At 36.4% G+C, this 21,904-nt stretch overlaps 1 protein-coding gene across 2 annotated transcripts in view; it reads right to left on the bottom strand.

Moving 5' to 3' along the window:
- The window catches only part of CNTNAP4 (contactin associated protein family member 4), a 263,723-nt gene that overhangs the window by 127,773 nt on the left and 114,046 nt on the right, over window positions 1-21,904 (bottom strand). For both annotated transcript variants that reach the window (XM_008518257.2, XM_070613914.1), the window contains exon 4: window positions 5,951-6,098. In XM_008518257.2, the coding sequence (XP_008516479.2) occupies window positions 5,951-6,098 (148 nt within the window). The remainder of the gene's footprint in view (window positions 1-5,950; window positions 6,099-21,904) is intronic.

Genomic DNA, 21,904 nt, shown 5'->3' with positions numbered 1-21,904 from the left:
TAAGAGGAATTTGTATGCAGGAGTTGAGTCTCTCCCTCTCTGACTCCCTCTTTTTCATTATTCCACCCTAAATCTCTAGCCACTCTGGTAACCTTGAACTATGGTTACATAGGAAAAATAAGGTGAATGCTTGATGTTTTCCCTTCATTTCTCAGTTTTCAAAATAATGAGTTGGTACCATAACATTTCTCATCGATGATCAATGAGTTGTGGGGGGTTTTTTTGTATTATCTTGAACCCATTTAACATATTTAATGTTTCAAAACTGCTGTGACTATCCTTATTAATGCTAAAATGTTTCCATCTTTGGTCAGTAAGAGAGACTCCTCACTGAGTTCTTTTGACATATCCTGCTGGGTTTTCATAGATTCCTTCTTTTCTGGTATTATAATAGTCAAACTTATTTTAACTTTAATATAACTTCACTTGTCATCAAATTAAAATCTTAAGACTATAACCTTTGCAAAAAATTAGAATTTATCCTCTCTGACTTTACGCCAACCAGAATCTATCTTCTTTTTAAACTTTGACATAAAATAGGATTCCTCAGCTAGAGCATTAGCTGATAACCATTCTGAGAGCAGGGATTGTATTTAATTCACCTCGGTCAAGATCTTGTAGTTAACATGTGGGAGCTGCTTAATAAATAGGTATTGAATTCAATTATAACTATTCTTTATTGTAAATATAACAAATTTGCTGCTTTTCATTTTTTTCCCCTAACCAGACTTGTGGTCTGAGAGATTAGTATCCTGAATCGACAGAAGACTATTATCTAGTGTTCTCTCACTGTTTTTTTCACCCAGGTGAACATTTCCATTTCTCATGCTACTCTCTTATATTTCCTATTAACATGTTTTCTACACTGAAATCAACTGATGTCAGTAGTTTCCACTTTCAATATGTTTTACATTACAAAATGTACATTCTTATTTTTTTAAGTTAACATGAGTTTTGTAATTATTGACTTATGTTCGATTTATTAAATTGAACCCATAATTTTCTCTCAAACTGTCTGCATTTAAGCAAATGAACACAATAGTTTGACACTTCCATACATTTCTTCCAATCTTTTCACTCAGCTCTCCCTGTGTCCTGATCTTTCACAGGCTGAATATGCCACCAGGATGATGGGAAAAGCCTTCCTGAGGCTCACCTTTCATTCATTCATCTATCCTACGACTAATAACAAAAAAGGAATATCCGATTACAATACAGATACTGTGTGCATGGTATGATCGGGAGCAGTCTGGCTGTTCCAGGAGCAGGTGGAAACATCCTCTGACCAAAATGTGGGGTGTCACAGAAGTTGTCAGAAACAGTGATTTCTATGCTGAGAAAAGGCGATGAGTGAAATAATTATCTAGGTAGAGGAATGAAGGCTGGCTTTGTAGTGATTGCCCTAGGGATCACGCAAAGATCCTAAGACTAGAAAAATCATGAAATCATGCCATGCCAAAGAAACTGAAATTAGTTTAGTACAGCTGGGTAGTCAGAAGTTCTTATACCTTTAAGGATGAGGAAGGGAAGATCATGGATTGCAAAATGAGGATGTTTACAAAGCACTAGAGAAAAGAAACTTAGAATTTATACTAAGGCCAATTGCCTCAGCAATTCATCCACAATGAAAGAACATTATCTCCTGCGGCTTAATTGCCACTTCCTAAGGACATCTCAGACACATTCACTTTCATCCAGTTATTGCCTTTTCTTTGTCTTTGTTTACCATTGTTTACTTTCCGTTGGAACATTTAATAGAGTGGTATTTCTTTATCATCAAACATTTTCTTTTCTTCTTCTTTCTTCCACAAGTTATTTCCTTACCTACATCTCTTGGCTGGATCTATAAACATGTTCACAGCTGCTACAGCCAAGACATCTGAAATTTATACTTTCCTTTTGAACCCACAAAATTTAGCTCCTACTTCTCTCATTACTCAGGAAACAACTTCAAGTTTACGGACATAAAAGCAGAACATGCCTTTGATATGGATTTTCCATTCACTTGATGCTCCTTCATAACAAGTTCCTGCTCTAAGTCATTGGGACAGAGGGTAATAAAATTATTTGTGGTTCTCACAATAACCTCTTTCCCTGAAATAGTTACAGGACCAACTCGCATCTATAACTTTAGCCAACACGTGTATTAGGCACAAGGGGGGCCTAGCATAAAAATGCACACTATTTGAAAAACAGTATAAACAACCTGCTTTAATTATGATAGAAACACATTTCTACTCTTCAAACACATAAGTAGTTGTTCAAACATAGCACTTCATACTTTTATTATTAACAGTAACTCAATCAGTGGAAATGTTATGATTTAATAATAATGATGATATCTATATACGTTTCAATTATATATCTTCAACCCAGAGGGTTTGGAGTTCCAACCTTCCATATTTCACACTTGAATTCAATGAGTCAGCAAAGGAATTAATTCTCTCTCCTGTTCCCTTCCAGAACTCACTTATTCTCCAGTGCCCTCTTCCAGTAAGTGGCACCACCTTCAAGACAGTTACTCAAATCTGATAAGGCAGTGTCCCCTCACAGGCAATCACTAAGCTGTCTTGATTCAAGATCCTCAGTGTATTCTGAATCTGATTCAGATCAAGAGAACCCTCTCTCCTGACTGTTGGTTCTCTAGTTGGAGGCTCCACTGGCACTAGCACAACAAGCTCAGAAGCCTCCTAATTAAGCTCTGCCTCCAGATTTAACCCTCCACCCTGTAGCCCTCATTTCAGTCTGAATGAGCATTCTCAAAATAATTGATCCTCCAAGCAACCCTCGGTCCTGTGTTTGGCTGGGATCTCCTCCTATTTGGACTACCTCCCAGCCTCCCATGTGGAAATATCTGCATCTTACTTTTATTGCCATAAACTTTCTTATATTAATCTCAATTTACCAATCACTTTACTCCTCACAGCTTCACTCACGCTACAACATTTTGCATTGAGTCTGTGCAATTTTACGACATTGCACATGCCCATCTTTACCAAGGAAATATACATTACTTTAGAATTTCTGCCTACACCCAATACCTAGTAGAGTTCTCCTTTAGCAAGTGTCAATAAATACTTAAACGATGACTACATGTATGATTCATACACGTATTAATCTGGATTTTAAAATCCCAGATCTAATACAGGCTGTGTAATCCTGGACAAAATTCTTAATTTCTCTAAGGTTCGCTTTTCCCCATGACAGAAGACTTGAAACTCCCAAGTGTACACCACTCTTGAGTGAGTGGCTCAGGCAAGGCCCACCCAAGAGTCACATTAACTCAGTACAGACGGTGCAGACATACAGGCTGGCTGGTTGCATACAAACCTCCCGGCCTAGTGTAATTGAAGAATTAAAGTCAATTTGATTAAATACATTCCCATAAATCACTCACATCCAAGCCATTTTGGGGTTATTTTAGGTAATCTATGAGAGTATTTTTCCATTAAGTTTATTATTTTTTTCTCTTTTATCCAAAATTCTACAATGGCAATTTTACACTGAATCCTGTCATATGGTTTTACCATATGTGTTTATGTTTGAGTTTAAATCATGTTGGCTTCCAGCACTGCTATTTCAACTGTGCATCTGAAAAAAGGAGGCTGACTAAACACGTGGACAGTGTGCTTACTCCAAGAGATAGCAAATGAAGTCACAGCGAAAAGAATGCTCCATAGGGTGCCAGATCAACGTAAGCGGGGGAGGGGATCTGAATTATCATCTGGCACACGGCAGCAGAGAACTCAAAGGAACCAGTAGCTCAGCAGTCACTTGCGAAGGGACCTTATGAGTGGTGCTTGAGTTTCCATAAAACAGCATCCATAGTCTTGTTAAACCAATCTAGAATTTACATACTAGATTGAATGGGTATTAAGTATGTGCTACTGGGAAAATTGCTTAATATTTCTAAGACTCTATTAGACGGGTGAATTTTAGGATCAAATTAGAATGTCTATAAAAACTGAATCTGACACAGAATAAATTCTCAGTAACTGTTAGCTATTATTATACTGTGATTAATAAATATTTTGCAAGGTGGATGCTCTGAATAAGCAGAGAATATAATCATAAACAAGAACCATTTTGAAGTTTGTTTTGCTAATTGTGCATCATGTGGCATGGACTTTGCTAAACGCTATGACCCAAAGACAAATAAGACGGACTGTTTAGGTTTTACCTTCCAGAATCTCAGTTTGGGGTGGGATTTTTTTTTTAAGGATGGGTGTTATTCAAGCGTGATAGTTGTGAATGCAGGAGCTACCACAGAACAAGAGCAGCTACACTGGATTCCTGAAGCCAAGAAGCCAGCAGTAACTTGAGCAGATGGTGAGCAGTAAGCCGCCCATGGCTCATCTCTGTGATTCAACAACTGGAGGGAAATGACCATGAGCTTGGCTTCTGGAGTCTGGCTGACTGGGCTGCAAACCCGGCTCTGTCACTTCCTATTTGTGTGGCTTGAGCAAGTCAACCTCTCTAAGTTTTGGCTTACTTATTTGCAAAGTGGGGAAATGGAGTAGTTATCTAATAACACTTATCTGGACTTTTTTTTCAATTATACATTAACTGCTTAATATGGTACCACACATATAATAAAGTCTCAAGAAAAAACTTTCCTATTTCTAGAATTATAAAAATTAACACTATTACTATTAGTGCTATCGCTATTAGTACTACTATTGATATTAATACTACTATCCTTCTATAGGTCCTGGTGGGAACAGAAGGTTTGGCAATCACGTTTGATGGTGGAGGTAGGCACTGGGAACATCACTAAGCATGCAAAGAGACCCATGCATCTTTATAACACGGTTTCTCTGACACAGTGTAGACAACTTCAGCAAGTTGCTTGCCCTCTTTATGCCATCCCTTCCTCTTATGTAAATAAAGTGAACCAGAACCTAATTTTACTTATATCACAAAGTGAGTTACGTGGCATATTATTTTTAGGCTAGAGAGAAAAGCATTCTTTGGTCTCCTAACACATGATTAATTATACTAAATCAAAAACTCTCTCATTAAATTCAGGGAATTCAAATTAAACATCATCAAATATGTGTGAAAAAAGCTTCAGTGGCTGAAAAATAAAAGTTTACTAGAGGAATAATGATGTAGTGGACAGTCCTGGGTTCTTTTCCAGATTCTTCCGAGTACTAGTTGTGAGATGTTGGGCAAATTACTGAACTCTCCAAACCTCAGACTGCTCATTTGATAACTGTAGATCATATTAACTAGCTCATTGTTCTATAATGAAAGAGCATGTAACAGGATGGTGTGGCTTGAGGTGGGCCATCAATAACTCTTAGGTCCCTGCCCCACAAAAAGATATAATAAAATGCTTCATTAAGAGGAGACTAAGTGAAATCTGTGGTTTCTATCTTTTCTATGTGAAAGTATTTCAAACATATTTTATTTCTGGCAGAGGTCTTTACCTTTTCTATTAATTTATGCAGAGGGCACAGCACGTCTCTAAGTGAGTTGCATGGCATATTATTTTTAGGCTAGAGAGAAAAACATTCTTTGGTCTCCTAACATATGATTAATTATACTAAATCAAAAACTCTCTCTTATTAAATTCAGAGAATCCAAATGAAACATCATCAAATATAGTCCATGGGGGAAAAGCCCTAATATTTGAAAGTTAGGATCTAGTCTATAATATTAGGTTTGGATAAATGCATTCACATATCTCTACAGACGTATTTCTGTATCCTTCTCTATATTGACCTATCTATCTATAGAATGCTTCCATTTCTGATTCAAAATACAAAAGCTGAACACTAAAGTCAATATTGGCATGTACGGGCACAAAAAAAACAGCTTTCCAGAAAAACCATTCCTGTTTTTATATCTCTTTACATAGCTATAAAGTCAAATTCAGGGTACAGTTTGGCTTTTAAAACATCTCCTTTGATATCCATTTCAGTGTGTTGGGTAAACACACACTTACGATATGCGCATCCAAACGCCTCGATCCTCATTCCGATTCTGCCCTTGGGGTTCCACTCTAAAGGGAGGAAGCGCAGAAACCTGGCTTTGATGGAAGGCTGGAGTCTATAGTACACAACACTGTCTGCATTTGCATTTCCTGAAAAACCCTAGAAGAAAAGGGAAAGAATTCAATGTATCTGGAGAATGTCTATTTCACTTTGTCAGCAATAACACTGATGAGCCATGTCTGATTTGCTTTTTTACTATAAAACGGCTACCTTCTTTAAGAAAATCATATTAACAGTTAACATCGTAATGTTGCTCCATCCAGGGAAGTTACTATTGCCCAAACTTTTCTTTATATTGAGTAGTTTAAATTCCACCATCCCCATTAAGCCAGGTTTCAACTATGATAGCTTCGATAAAGATTGTTTCTATCAAATGTAGAGTAAACTTAAAAGTTGTCAACTTGTGAACATCGCAAAACATTGATAAAATCTTCTTCCAGTATTTAAACACTAGGATCTGATCCAGCAAAGAAGTTGCTCACATCACTGATGAATGAGAAAATTTACAACCTGTTTCTGTTGTTTCATTTCCTCATCTTACTCATTAACATAAACAAAAGGATCCCCCAACATTCAAGTCAGGACCGCACTCTGATGACAGGTTGTTAAACCTCATGGCACTGCTGGATGTGCCCATTAAAAATGGTTAAGGGAAATTGGAAGCAATAATAATTTGGAAAGATCTGTAATTAGACTCATAGACTCTAAAATTTAAAAGCTAGAAAGACCATGGGAATGATGCTAAGCTAGCACAGTCAAATTGCAGAGAGGAAATTAAAGGTCAGAAAGGTGAAAAAAAGAAAAGTATCTGGTGTTTGTAAAACGATCATATGGTAAGACCAGGAGCTATATTCCTTCCACAATATCAAGATGCCTCTACCTAACACGCAATTCACTTGCAAATCTGCAAACCCCACATCCTATGGCACCTAGCTGCTAAATAGCTTTTATTTCCTCTTACGTGACATACTGTGAGGCTTCATGTATGAAAAAATTAGCATGAAGCAGAAGTTGTTCTCAATAATTTATATTTAATTTTTATTTCTTCTTTTTCTCCTTCTTCCCTCCCTCCTCCTTCCTTTTCCCCTTCTTCTCTCCTCCTCCTCTTTTCCCTCCTTTTCCTCCTCCTCCTCTTTTCCCTCCTTTTCCTCCTCCTCCTTCTTTTTTTAACTGTAACAATGCAGAAAAAAAATAAAGGATAATGCCACTACCATGAGCGGATCAACGGATGAGGTCAACCTCGTGTCGATTATCCAAGGCGAAGGCAAACGCATTAGCAATACCAATCCCCAGGGAGTCTGTCATTTGCCTTCTTTTCTTCCTACTTCACAAATATCCCTCTCTTGGTAGTTACCAAAATATTTTCTAATACATTAAAAAAAAAGAGTTGGGTGATTCATAGTCAAGTTAATTTGATTTGATTCCCCTTATTAATCAATTCTCTACCTCCTGCCCCCTCCCCACCAGTACCCCATACACCCATTTTCAGACTCACACACCACAGGTAGTTCTATCATGGCACCTCCAAATTATAACCAAAATCTGGGCATCTCTCTTCATCTCATCTATGACCACCCAGTTCAGCAAAGCTGTACCTCACCAGAACTACCTCAATGGCCTCTTCCTCATCTTTTTAATGCATCTGTTCTCTGTCACCTTTCCCATCTACATCCCTGATCTCTTCCCCTCTGAGCCGTCAGTAGGACTTTTAAAGGTGAATTTAATCATGTCACGCCCACTGCTTCCTTTACCATTTAGAACAAAATCCACCCTCCTTATCAGACATACATCAGTCTTTGGCACATCCTCCATGATGTTTTAACCATACCGGGTGTCCTTGAACAAGCCCAGCTCAGTCCTGCTTCCGGCCTTTGCACCAGCTGTTCATTCTACTCTGAAAGTTCTTCCCTCAAGATCTTTGCACAACCAGCTCCTCTTGTCATTTCAGGCCTTGGCCAAAATATTACCACCTAAGACAGGCTCTTTCTGATCACAGCTTCTAAATTAGCGTACCTGGCACTCCTGCCTCTTGTCTTCCTGTTTACTTTTCTTCATATTACTCATTATTTTGGGCGTCTCCTTTTGTTTGATGATTATTTATTTATCTCATCCCTCTAGAAGACAAGCTCCATTAAAATAGGACCCTTACTATCTTCCATCACAGTACCTAGAACACGGCTTGGCTCAAATTAATTCTCAATAAAGTATTTGTTGGATGTGTCTGTTTGGGACAGACTGGACTTACAAACAAAACAAAACAAAATTCAACAGGTTTCTTGATTACAGGATCTCTCAGAGCATGTCAAATGTGCATGTGCAAGTGTGCCTGGATCTCCCATGACAAGGACAGTTATCCAGCATGTTTCAAACATATTAGGCCCATACTCCTGGCTAATGTTTCCTAGGACATAAATAGGAGAACACTGTTTAATTCCACAGATATTTGGACTCTGATAACCAGACCCTTCTAGAAAGTTCCATTCTATTCCACTAGTCAAAATTCCATATCCTGGACGTGGTATGTATGTATGTATGTATGTATGTGTGTGTGTGTATTTACAGGCTCTCCAAATCAAGGTAATGCGCATCCAGGGATGAGAACCTGGTCTATAAACATTCAATCCTCATCACATCTTCTTATACTTTTATTTTCCTGGGTGTCACTGGTGGGCTAATACAAGCCCTAATTACGATTTCTTGTGGAGAACAGCTGGAAGATGAATTACATAACCTTTCAAAATATCTTCCATTTTTTCAAAATTAATGTTAAGTTCATGGATTTAGATAGATGCCACTATGATGGTCTCAGCATTATATGAGATTAGGAGAAAAGATGCACAGTGACAGTGGCAACAGACAGGTAAGTGGCATGGGGACACATACAAGTGGCAATCTTTCACATTTTACCTGATCAACTTATCAGTTATTTGAATTTTGAGAACATAAAGAAGAAATATAAGGTACTTAGTTTGCGTAAGTAACAAAAATATCTTGGCACAGTCAAAATTTTAAGCTTTTATTTCTTACAAAGGATGAGGGAAATTGTGAGCTGGGGGATATGGGACTTTCATTCAATATATTTCAGTCATACCTGGATTTTTTTAATGAGCATGTATTAATTTTATAATAATTAGTAAAATAAAGTACAGACATAGAAATAGGAAGTGTAGACAGTGACAGAGCAGGCAGAAACATCATTTAGCAGCACCCTGGGCACCTTAATACTTTCTAATATCAATGTCATTGGGAAAATATACACCTTTACTATTTTTTTATTTTATTTATTTATTTTTTTTGAGGAAGATTAGCCCTGAGCTAACATCTGTCACCAATTCTCCTCTTTTTGCTGAGGAAGACTGGCCCTGAGCTAACATCTGTGCCCATCCTCCTCTACTTTATATGTGGGACGCCTACCACAGCATGGCTTGCCAAGCGGTGCCATGTCTGCACCCGGGATCCGAACCAGCGAACCCTGGGTCGTCAAAGCAGAATGTGCACACTTAACCACTATATCACTGGGCCGGCCCCAGCAGCATTACTAGTCAGTAAATATATGTGACTGAACAACAATATTTGTACTGTTCTGCTCCACTAGTTGAAATATTTTTAATACATACGATAAAAAAGGTTCTGCTTTGGAATTCTATATTTAATGGGAGTTTTTTTCAGAATGTTTGTGAATGAGCCATGGGATTGATGTTACATTACCTTATAAATGAAAAATCCAGTGCATATTATCAGGCTTCAAACGTATTTCCTTTGCCTAGGAAACCTTCCTCAATTTCCCATGAAGACTTTTTTCGTACCATCACAATTCATAAAGAAATGCATAGATTTAAACATCTCTTTCTCTTTTCTGAAAAAATAATTTTATGCCATAAATGTTTATTTACGTCTTCCCTGATATGATAGATTCTGAACTTTAGTGTATGTCAGAATTACTGGAGGTGCTGTTTGCAAATGCAGATTTCTAGATCCGGCACCTCACGCGCTACATCTGTGGGTGAGGCCCTGGAATCTGCATTTCTAATGCAAGCCAAGCTGATTTGCGCTTTTGCTCTTTAGCTTGTTCTTTGAACATTCTTCTGGTTTGCGGATATCACGTGCTCTCTTTCCCTCCCTATATTATCTCAAAACTTTTCACAGAGGGAGAATATTTCAGAAGAAGGCTTCACTAGGGCTAACTTGCAAAGAGAGAAATAAGCAGCATATGTGTTCTGTGCTGTCAATCTAAATGTCTTGATCGCGAAAGTTTGTGCCTCAGTGTCAGACACAGCAGAAATGTATTATATGCCTTTCATATTTGCATCAACCCTGTGAATTAGTCATTTATGTTCCCACTTTAAAACTGAGAATAATGAAAATTACAAAGGTTATATGCCTAAAGCCACACAGTCAGAAATAGGTAAAGTAAGAATTTAATTCCAGGCTTTTCTGACTGCAAAGCCCATAATTTAGCTAAGCCATCAAAAGGCCTCATACTAACAAAACATGAAAGTAAACAACTCACCCTAGAGGAAAGTTGATATTTTATCTGAGGCTTTTTTTCCTTTTTCTTATAATTTATATTTAAAAATCTTTGACACATTTGAGAGGAATGCGACTTAGATTATTGCTGAACTGGGACACAGCTCTACCAGCTGACTTTTATAGACAAAAGGATTGTTCTATTAAACTTTACATTTTGTCAAAACTACTGGAGTAGAAGAAAAATAAAAGACAAATATTCTATAATCAATAAGACTCTTGCATATAAACGGTCACGTCCTAGTAGATATAGAATGTAAAGGAATATGCCATTATATCATCAAATATATGAAATATCTACAAGTAAAATTAAGGTGATGTGTCTTATGAGATAAAAATCAAAAAGCCTTAATTGCATTTTTCTTTTCTTTGAGACTTGATGATTTTCAAACTCAATGAGGTGGTTTAGAAATGTATTCTAACCAAGATAATTTATGGAATTAATGAATTAAAGTTTTTCACAGGATTGTAAGTATTTCCATAATGATTCTAAAGTTTATGAAGAGGTGTAACAGCATTAATTTCTTTTTCAAATATTAATTCAGCAATTCATCTATAAAAACCAAGATGTATAAAGAGAGATGCCCATATGGCAGTTCATAAGGGGCTCCAAAACATTACCGTAATAAATCAGAAATACGGGACCCATTACATGTGGTTATATAGCAGAGTCTGTAATTCTGTATAAATTTGTCCAGCTCCCACCAAAATAAACAGCAACGGTAGTAGAAACTCAACACAACAAACAGGCAAACACAAAAATCCCTGACCTGTTTTATTATGAGAATTCATGTAACTTACATGTGATCTATTTCCAAGTACAACTGACTTGACATAGTCAGCTGACATGCAGACACTAAATATATCAGAGCGACATGCTGTCTAATAGAAATCAGCTCTTTATTTTATGCTGTTAGTTATAAATCTTTACCAAATATGCCTCCCCAGAGATTATCTGTTCTAAAAAAGTGCAAAAGAAAAGCAAAGAAAAATAAGAACTAAGTGGGAACTTTGCTAACATAAACTCAAATAAAAATAACTTTAAAACATGTTGAGCAAGATGTTGTAAATATATCTACAAAAGTTGATTCTATCTTTTTGTGTGTGCGTGGCCATAATAGCTAATAACATAGTGACATTTCAGTTGTACGTTATTATTTGTCATACACCATATAAGTATGCCCTTTCACCCCTTGTGCCCACCCTCCACCCAGCTTCCCCCGGTAACCGCTAATTTGTTCTCTTTGTCCGCAAGTTCATTTATATTCCACATATGAGTGAAATCATATGGTGTTTGTCTTTCTCTGTCTGGCTTATTTCGCTTAACATGATGCCCTCGAGGTTCACCCATGTGGTTGATTCTCTCTTAAGTGTGGATCTAATTCATTTATTGTAATAGAGAAAGAGCAATGAGAGTACAGAAATGAAAATTAGAAAGTCAAGTTTTGTTCTGTGTATATAATAAATCTCAATTTTCAAAATAAGAGTATAGGATTTTATTAATATAAAATCAATTTCTACCACTCCTCTCAGAAAATATTCAATATCTTTAAAAAATTTACTTGAAGGGATATCAAATTATTAACAATAGTTCAGTGAGGTTCCATGTGTCAGGCATTACATTAGAATCTGTGGGGACACAAAGTTGTAAATATACTATTTAGGCCCTTTTAGCATAGAAGGATTTGAATTCTCAAGACAGAAAGGTCAAATGGAAAGTAAAAGCACGTAAAAGCTACAACCTTCACTGTAGACCATAACTATTGTTGAAACACAGCAATAAATCGTTTTATGGAAGATACATGGACAGGTCATTAAGCTTAAATTTATATTGGGGTAATATATGTACAATTTTGTGGAAGACTAAAATTTTATTGACGTGAACAATAACTTTAAACTAAAAAATAAGCATAATATGGTAGTGGTAGACCAGGAAGTTCTGAACAACTCTCCTGCTAAAAAAAAAAAAGCTATATAAAGTGAAAAATAGGGAATGAAGCAATAAAAGACAATAAAATATGAAATGACCAAGATCTGGGAGGAGAAACCCAAAGAGGTGAGCCCTACCTTTGAGGCCCTTTTCTCTTGACAGGTGACTAAAGGGCTCCTGAAGAGGAGAAAGTGAGACACTGAGAACCTGGGCAGATCTTCTAACAACTTCACAGAGTTAGAGACAAAATTTTAGTTCTAGATCCCTTGAGGATAGGAATATCCTATAAGTTTCCACAGGTTTTGTGTCAGAACTTTGAGGATCTACAACTTAGGATAAAGAGTAAGTCAGAGAGAGACAACTCCTCACAGAGATTCAAATTCACCTTCCCATCTTTCCAGTCTGTGAAATTATATTAAGATGGTCAGAGACATCTAATGCTCCCTGCTCCCTGCAGAAGCAAATAGTAAGATATCCTTCTAGGTCACAAAGAATTTGTTCAATTTTTCATATACAATGTCCAACGCACAATAGAAAGCAATAACACAGCAGCGAAAATTTCTCAAAGGGAAATTTATAGACTTGGATACACACACATATTAGTAAATAGGAAAGGCATCAGCGCTGTATTTAAAGAGCTTGGAAATTATCACACTACTTTATACAACAAGAAAACTGGAAAAACTGAAAATCAATGACTTCCTTTAGACCCATCAGAAAACTGAGGTTACATGGTGCTATGGACTGAACTGTGTCCCTCCAAAATTCCTATGTTGAAGCCCTAACCCCTAGGTCACAGTATTTGGAGATGGAGCCTCTGGGAGATCAATGGTTGAGATGAAGTCATCAGGGCAGGGCCCCCATGATGGGATTAATGTCATTACAAGAAGAGGAAGAGAGATGAGAGCTCCCTCTCACTCCACCAGGTGAGGACACAGCAAGAAGGCTAATGTCTACAAGCCAGGAAGAGGTTGTATCAGCTGGTAGCTTGAATTAGCTGGCACCTCATCCTGGACTTCCCAAATTCCAGAACCAAAAGAAATGAATGTCTGTTGCTTAAGTCACCCAGTCTATGGTATTTTGTTAGAGCAGCCTGAGATGACTAAAACACATGGCAAACCACCACTCTGAAATTGGAGAGACAAGACTATGCAAAGAGCCAGAGCTGAGATCTGTCTCCCTAGATCAGAAGCCAGCGGTGCCACAAACTGATAGGGATGCTTATACAGTAATACTGATCAATTGATGGAGGCTGAGTGAAGACCAGCAGAAGCATGAGAAACGCCTGAGGACCACAGTCTGAGAGGGCCCCCACATTTCTGGAGGCTCTACACCCAGGAGCCCTTCCATGCTCTCTGTGAAGATCAGAAAGATTCACTCTTAGCTCTGGCAGGGAGAGGAGAAGGTAATTATTGTGAATTACTCTCAGAATGTTCTTCATAACAAAGGCCTACTGTCCAGGTGGAAAGACTTTGCCAGAGCCTTATCCAAATTAGGGAAGGACATTCCTCCCACTCCAGTTTCCCTAGTCTTCCTGTCCCACCTTAGGGAGAAAATAGTCAACAGGAGTCAGAGCTTCAAGGATATAAATTGGAAACTCAGTGGCCAGGAAAAGAAGTAAGAAACAGGGGAGGAACAAACGACACCACTGGAGAAGCACTTGTGCAGGTCACAGTTCCAGGACACAAGCCCACTAGAAACACTAACATTTAATTGGAATATTATAGAATGCTCTCATTCCCTCACATCATACTATCACACCAACAAGACTCTTGTATAATAATACTGGATAACAACTGAGAGAACTGCAAAATGCAGACCATCTCTGAAGAGAGTCCCAAAGTCAAGAGGAATGGCAAAAATAAGGGAACTAGAGGCCGATCGGGTGGCGCAGTGGTTAAATGCGCCCGTTTCACTTCCGTGGCCCAGGGTTCGCCAGTTCAGATCCCAGGTGCAGACATGGCACCACTTGGCAAGCCATGCTGTGGTAGGTATCCCACATATAAAGTAGAGGAAGATGGGCACAGATGTTAGCTCAGGGCCACTCTTCCTCAGCAAAAAAGAGGAGGATTAGCAGCAGATGTTAGCTCAGCGCTAATCTTCCTCAAAAAAAACAAGGGTACAGGGCTGGCCCCGTGGCCGAGTGGTTAAGCTCGCGCCCTCCGCTGCAGGCGGCCCAGTGTTTCGTTAGTTCAAATCCTGGGCGCGGACATGGCACTGCTCATCAGACCACACTGAGGCAGCGTCCCACATGCCACAACTAGAAGAACCCACAACGAAGAATACACAACTATGTACCGGGGGGCTTTGGGGAGAAAAAGGAAAAAATAAAATCTTAAAAAAAAAAAAACAAAAACACAAGGGTACTAGACGAACTTGAAGCCTTTGACACCTATAGCACGTATAGCAAACACTAAATACAGCTCGATTAAATACAGCTAAATACACTAAATACAGCTCAATAGCCAGATTAATATAAACCCTCACACAAACGACCTATTACTCAGTTTCCGTTACTAAATACAACATGTCCAGATTTCAACCAAAAATTGCAAGGCATGCCAAAAGCCAAGAAAAAACACAGTCTGCAGAGACAAAACAATCATCAGAACCAGATCACGTATGCCACAGATGTTGGAATTATCAGATGAGGAATTTAAAACAGCCGTGATTAATACACTAAGGCTTCTAAAGGGAAAAGTGGACAACATGCAAGAACAGATGGGTAATGTAAACGGAGAGATGAAAACTCTAAGAAAGAACCAAAGGGAAATACAGAAATCAAAAACCTGTGACAGAAATGAAGAACGTCTTTGATGGCACGTCAATAGATTCAACATAGCCAAGGAAAGAATCAGTGAGCCTGAAGACAAGAAAATGCAAGCTTTCCAAACTATAATGCAAAAGAAATAGGCAGAAGAGACTATTCAAGAACTGTGGGATAATTACAAAAGTTGTAACATGTACATAAGTGGAATACGAAAAGGTAAATAATGAGAGAATGGAGCAGAAGAAATATTTGAAGTAATAATGGTCAATGACTTTCCAAAATTAATGACAGACACCAAACTATAAATCCAGGAAGTTCAAAGAATAACAAGCAGGTTAGAAATAAAAATAAAAATAATATTGAGCCATATCATATTCAAACTGCAGAAAACCAAAGATAAAGGGAACACTTTGAAAGAAGCCAGAGAAAAACAAATACCGTACGTATAGAAGAACAAGGATGAGAATTACATTGGACTTCTCATCAGAAAACATGCAAGCAAGAAGAGAGTCAAGTGAAATATTTAAAGTGTTGAAAGAAGTAAAAATAAACTTAGAATTCTATATCTGGAGAAATTATCCATCAAAAGTTAAGGAGAAATAATGACTTTCTCAGAAAAAAACTGATGAAATTTCACTGCTAGGAGATGTGCTCTGTAAAAAATATTTAAAACAAGTTCTTCAGACAAAAGGAAAATGATATAGATCAGAAACTTAGATCTACATAAAGAAAGGGAGAGAATTTGAGAAGGAATAAAAGAAGGGGAGATAAAATAATTTATTTTTCTTATTCTTACAAGATAACTATTTAAAGAAATAATAGTAAGAATATATCAAGTGATTACAGCATATGGATAAATTAAATGAATGACAAATGTTGCAAGGGATGGGAGGGAGGAATTGGGAATAAATATTCTGTTATAAGATACCTGCACTATTTATTAAGTACTATAATGTTATTTAAAGATGGGCTTAGATTAGTTAAGAGCAGTCACTAAACATTCTTTTAAGTATAATCAATATGGAAAGAGAAGAGATAAAATAGAATCAGACAAAATGCTCAATTAAAATCAAATAAGGCATTAAAAAGAGGGAGCAAGAAACAAAAGGCAAATGCAACAAATAGAAAACATTTATAAACATGGTAGATATTAGTCCAAACATAGCAATAATCACTAAAAGAGAATGATCTAAATACCTTTAAAAGACAGAGATCATCAGAATATAAAGAATGACCAGACCCAATTATATGTTATCTACAAGAAATCCACTTCAAATATAAAGACTAAGATAGACTAAAAGTAAAGAGATGGAGAAATATATACCATGCTAATGTGAAAAATCCAGAAATAGCAAAATTAAAGCCAGCAGATCAATAAAATAGTGATTAGTAAGTGCTTACTGAGCATATAAGAACAGTTCAAGAACTAGGACCTTTCAAACCAAAACTGATATGAAGCTCAGAGGCATGACATCACAGGATGGCTTATAGAGTGAAAATGAGGATGTGGTTTAACCATTACAATGACTAGTTATTACAATGGGGTTTCCAGATGGCAGAGGATTGGTTAAAAGTTATTATACCATTTTTAGGAGGATGACAAGTTTCTTTTATGATTATCCAAGGCATTTACAAAAAAAATAGTTGTTTCGCTTATGTTCACGAAATAAACTCGATTTAGTTCTACTCACGTGGCTTAAATAGTTTTGCCTTCTCAAGGAATTTTCAAGTTTGGTTTTCATTTTGTATTTTACTTTAACATTAACTAATCTACATAGAGCTGGAATAGACATATTGATTTCAGACAAAGCTTCCTGCAGAAGAAGGAAGATTATCAGAGCTCAATAGGCACATTGCATAACGACAAAGTGATCAGTTTTCCAAGATGGTATAACAATCCTCTACGTGTATGCACCCAACAACAGAGTCAAAATACATGAGGCAAACACTGATAGAACTGCAAGGAGAAACAGACAAATCTATTATTATAGTTGGAGTAATTGATATATGAAGGAGGCAGAAAAACAGTAAGAATATAGAAGACCTGTATATCACAATAATTAACTGGATCTAACTGACCTTTTAGAATATTCCATCCAATAACAGCAGAAATAGTCTTCTCAAGCTCATATGAAACATTCACCAAGACAGGCTGCATTATGGTCCCTAAAACACACCCTCACAAACTTAGAAGAACATGAATCACACATGCTCTCAAATCACAATGGGATTAAATTAGAATCACAAAGATAGCTAGAACGTTTCAAAATATTGGGAAATAACCCAACAGTTAAAGCAGAAGTCACAAGGGAAATTCTAAAAACTCGAGCTAAACAAAAATGAAAATATAATTTATCAAAATTTGTGGAATTCAGCAGCATTTACAGCATTAAAGGCGTATATCAGAAAAAAAGTAAAGATATAAATAAATAATCTAAGTTTCCAACTTAGGAACTAGAGAACGTAGAGTAATTTAAATCCCAAATAAGCAGAAGAAAAGAAATCAGAAACATTAGAGCACAAATAAGTGAAATCGAAAACAGAAAACACTAGAGAAAATCAACAAAACCACAGCTAGTTCTTTGAAAAGTTTGCTAAAATTGATAAATCTCTAGTCATGTTGTCCAAGAAAAAAAAGAGAGAGAGAGAGAGAGAAGATCCAAACTATCAATACCATAAGTGGAGTCATTTAGAGCTACTATTGTTCCTAGATTGCATGATTGTGTATGTAGAAATTTTTTTAAATCTATAGAGTAAGTTTAATAAATCTGCTGGATACAAGTCTACATATAAATATGAATTGAACTTACACACCTATTAAAATGACTAAAATCTAGAACACTGACAACACCAAATGCTGGTGGGGATGTGGAACAAGAAGAATGCTCATACCACATAGTGGAAATATAACGGGACAGTCATGAACACAGGGACATCAAAAGAAGAATGGCAGGAGCCAGCCCTGATGTTCAGTGGTCCCACTTTGGTGGCTCAGGTTCATTTCCCAGTCACGGCACCACACCACCCATCTGTCAGTTGCCATGCTGCGGTAGCCGCTGACATAGAAGAGCTAGAAGGACTTATAACTAGGATATACAACCATGTACTGGGGCTTTGGAGAGGGAAAAAAAAGAAGAAGAAGACTGGCAACAGATGTTAGCTCAGGGAGAATCTTTCCCTGAAAAAAAAAATTAAAAATAGAAGAAAGGCAGAAGATTAAGGGGCTACGGATGGATGTTGAGACATTAGGAAAAGAATACAGTAAATTAAAACCAAGAATGAAACAGGAAGCAAATGATAAAAACAAGGCTTTGAAATGTCATTGAAATTTGAAAACCTAGCTAGATTGATCAAGGAAGAGAAAAGAGAAGGGATACAAATAACCAACTTCAGGCATCTAAAAGAATGTCTTACTATGATCCTACACACACTAGAATGATAATAAGAGGATATTCTGAATAATTTTATGAGGATAATTTTGAAAATTATGTGAAGTGGACAAATTCCAAACTGCAATTTACCAAAGAAGATAAGAAATAGGAAAATCTGAGTTGCCTACATCTATTAGAGAAATTAAATCTATAATTTGAAAGCATTCCCACGCAGAAAATTCTAGACCCTGATGTCTTCCCTAGTGAATTCTTCTAAACGTTTAAGGACAAAATAACACTGATCTTTGCCTTCAAAAAGTGGAAAAAACAGAATGTTTCCCAACTTGTCTTAAGAGGCCAGCATAAGCTTCATATCAAAATCTGACCAGGAACTTTCAAGAAGAAAAATAAAAGTCAATCTTAGTCATAAACATAGATCCAACAATCCTTAAAAATAGTTGTAAAATTAGTCCAGAATATATAAATAAAGAAAAACTGTAACAGATCATAACACAATCAAGTGTATTCCGGGAATATAAGGATTGCTTAATATTTAAAAACCCTTCAATGTTATTAATCAAACTGAAGAAAATATAGTCTTCTAAAGAGGTACAGAAAGAGCATTTGATTAACTTCACCATCCAAACATGATTAAAACAGGTAACCAAGTCCGGAATTTCTAAATAGGTAAAGGGTATCTACAAAAATCTTACATCAAGTGTCAAGTGTAAGAGGAAACGAGGAGAGCCGCTCTGAGTTTGAGAACCAGAAAAGCATGTTCTCTAAGACCTTTCATTCAATATGTAGTGAATATTCTAATTAGTTCATAAGGTAAGAAAAATATTTAAGGTTTGGAAAGGAAGAAATAAAACAGCCATTATTCATAGGTTGCATGATTGTGTATGAAGGATCTTTTTTTTTTCACCCTACAGAGTGAGTTCAGCAAATCTGCTGATGAAAGTCTATATATAAACATGAATTGAACTTTACACACTTATTAGAACAGCCAAAATCCAGAACACTGACAACACCAAGTGCTGTCAAGGATGTGAAGCAACAGGAACTCTCATAAATTGTTAGTGGAAATATAAAGGGAGAGGAATCACCAAGATATTCTTGAAGAAAAACAAAGCTGGAGGATTCTCTTTACTGCATATCAAACCCTATAATGTTACAAAAAGTTAGAGAACGTCATACTGTCAGAAGGTTACTCAAACAGACCGATGGAACAAAATAGAGAATCCAGAAATAGACTCAACATACGTGGAAAGTGGATTTTTGGCAATGTTTGCAGTGCAGAAAAGTAAAAAAACAACAATAAAAAATACTTCTTCCAAATGCATGGTGCAGGGTCAATCAAACATCCACGTTGGAAAAAGAAAAGAAAGAAAAAAATTTAAATGAAAGGTTGAACACCATCTTAAATCATATTTAGAAACAAATTCCAGTAAGATTCTAGACCTAAATGTAAAGGGCAAAATAATAAAGCCACTGGAAGATAGCATAGCTGAATATCTTCACAACTCTGGGGAGTGCAAAGGTTTCTTAAACCTGACACAGAAGGAGCTAACTATAAGAAGAAAGATTGATAAATTAGAATATATTAAATTTAAGAACTTCTGTTCATTTAAAGATGTTGTTAAAATAGCGGAAAGAGAAGCCACAGAATAGGAGAACCTATTTTCCAGTATATCAGTATCCAGAATCTATAGCGAACTACAAAGCAATAAGAAAAAGAGGGACTAGATGAAAAAGAAATACCTAGATGACTAACAAATTTATGAAATGGTGTCCAACCTCATTAGTCATAGAGACTGCAAGTTATAACTAGAGTGTAAGAGTTCCGCACACCAACGAGAATGGCTAAATTGAGGGAAACAATAAAAAGCTAAAATAAAAGAAAACTGACAATACTAAGTGTTGTCCAGAATGCGGAGCAAATGGAATTTTCATGCGCTGCTGCTGAGAGTGTAAATCAGAACAATCTCCACAAAAAGTCTCACGTTCTACTAAAGATAAACATACGCTTATTTTATGAGCCAGAAATTCCACTCTGAAGAATCTACCCAGCAGAAAAGCAGGCACTGTGTACAGAAAAACAAGCACACGAATGTTCTTGAAGTATTATTCAGGATAGTCCCAAAATACAACTCACACGTCCATTTGTGGAATAGATGAACAAACATGGGATATATTCCTATAATGAAATGTTGTAAAGGAATGAAAATAAATCAGTTATTCCCATACACAACAACATGGATATGTTTCACAAGCAGAATGTTAACCCAAGAAGCCAGGTGTAAAAAAGTACATGTTGCATGATTCCTTTTGTATATAATTCAAAACAGGCATTGGAAGTCATGATAGTGATTACTTTGGGAGAAGACGGAGGTAGTAGTCATCAGGAAGGACATGAAAGGAAGTGTTTGAAATATGGTAATATGTTGCCCTAGGTAATATTTACATAAGTGTGTTCCCTTTTTGGTAAATCAGTGCTGCATACATACAAGCTTTTCATCTTTTTCTGAATGTGTGTTATACCGCAATATAAAAAGTTAAATTAAAATAATCATGCTAACTATGGAAAAGAAATAGGTCCTTAACACTTCAAAACATAGTTCAATGAAGACAATCAAGATTTAAATTTGCATGTATTTATTCAAAAGCAAAAGGAGAAGATTTTGAAGAATACCTCATTAAAATTGTATTTTTCACTTTTGTGATTTTCTATAGATCATTAAGGACACCATGAGAAGTACCTTTCAACTTCAGATTTTAGATCTCAGAGAATTTATCATGCATTATACCATAAAGAGCTCCATTCGCATCTCTCCTTTTACCATTAATATTACAAAGAATAATGGCATTCTTATGACCATTACCTTTAAAATAACTATTGTTCAGTGATGAAAGAAGACTACGGAGTTCTCTATTAGAGATATTATAAAATTGGTAAATTATTCCTCACTTACTTCTATATTCTATTATTTTCATACAGTCTTTCTAATATATTGATTAGTCTTCAGAGTGCTTCAAAATGCCATTTATTTATTAAATGAATTGCTAATAGTCTTCCCAAGTAGAAACTTAAAAATGTGTTTTAGAAAGAGACTAAAATTCAACCAATCTTTCCAGTAGAATAAAATAAAATATCTATTTTATTATACTTAATTTGAAAACTGAAACGTTTAAAAAGCTTGGATAGAGTTCAATCGTCCCTGACTGTCCTTTATAGTTTTAGAGTCAATGGCTCTCATTTCGGCCTCTGAAGCCATTCATTATTTAACATACAATAAATACATTATAC

This window comes from Equus przewalskii, chromosome 3 (genome assembly GCF_037783145.1).
Source record: "Equus przewalskii isolate Varuska chromosome 3, EquPr2, whole genome shotgun sequence".
In the NCBI taxonomy this organism is placed as follows: Eukaryota; Metazoa; Chordata; class Mammalia; order Perissodactyla; family Equidae; genus Equus; species Equus przewalskii.
The sequence above is the reverse complement of the archived record's forward strand: the minus strand, read 5'-3'. Positions and strand labels throughout refer to the sequence as shown.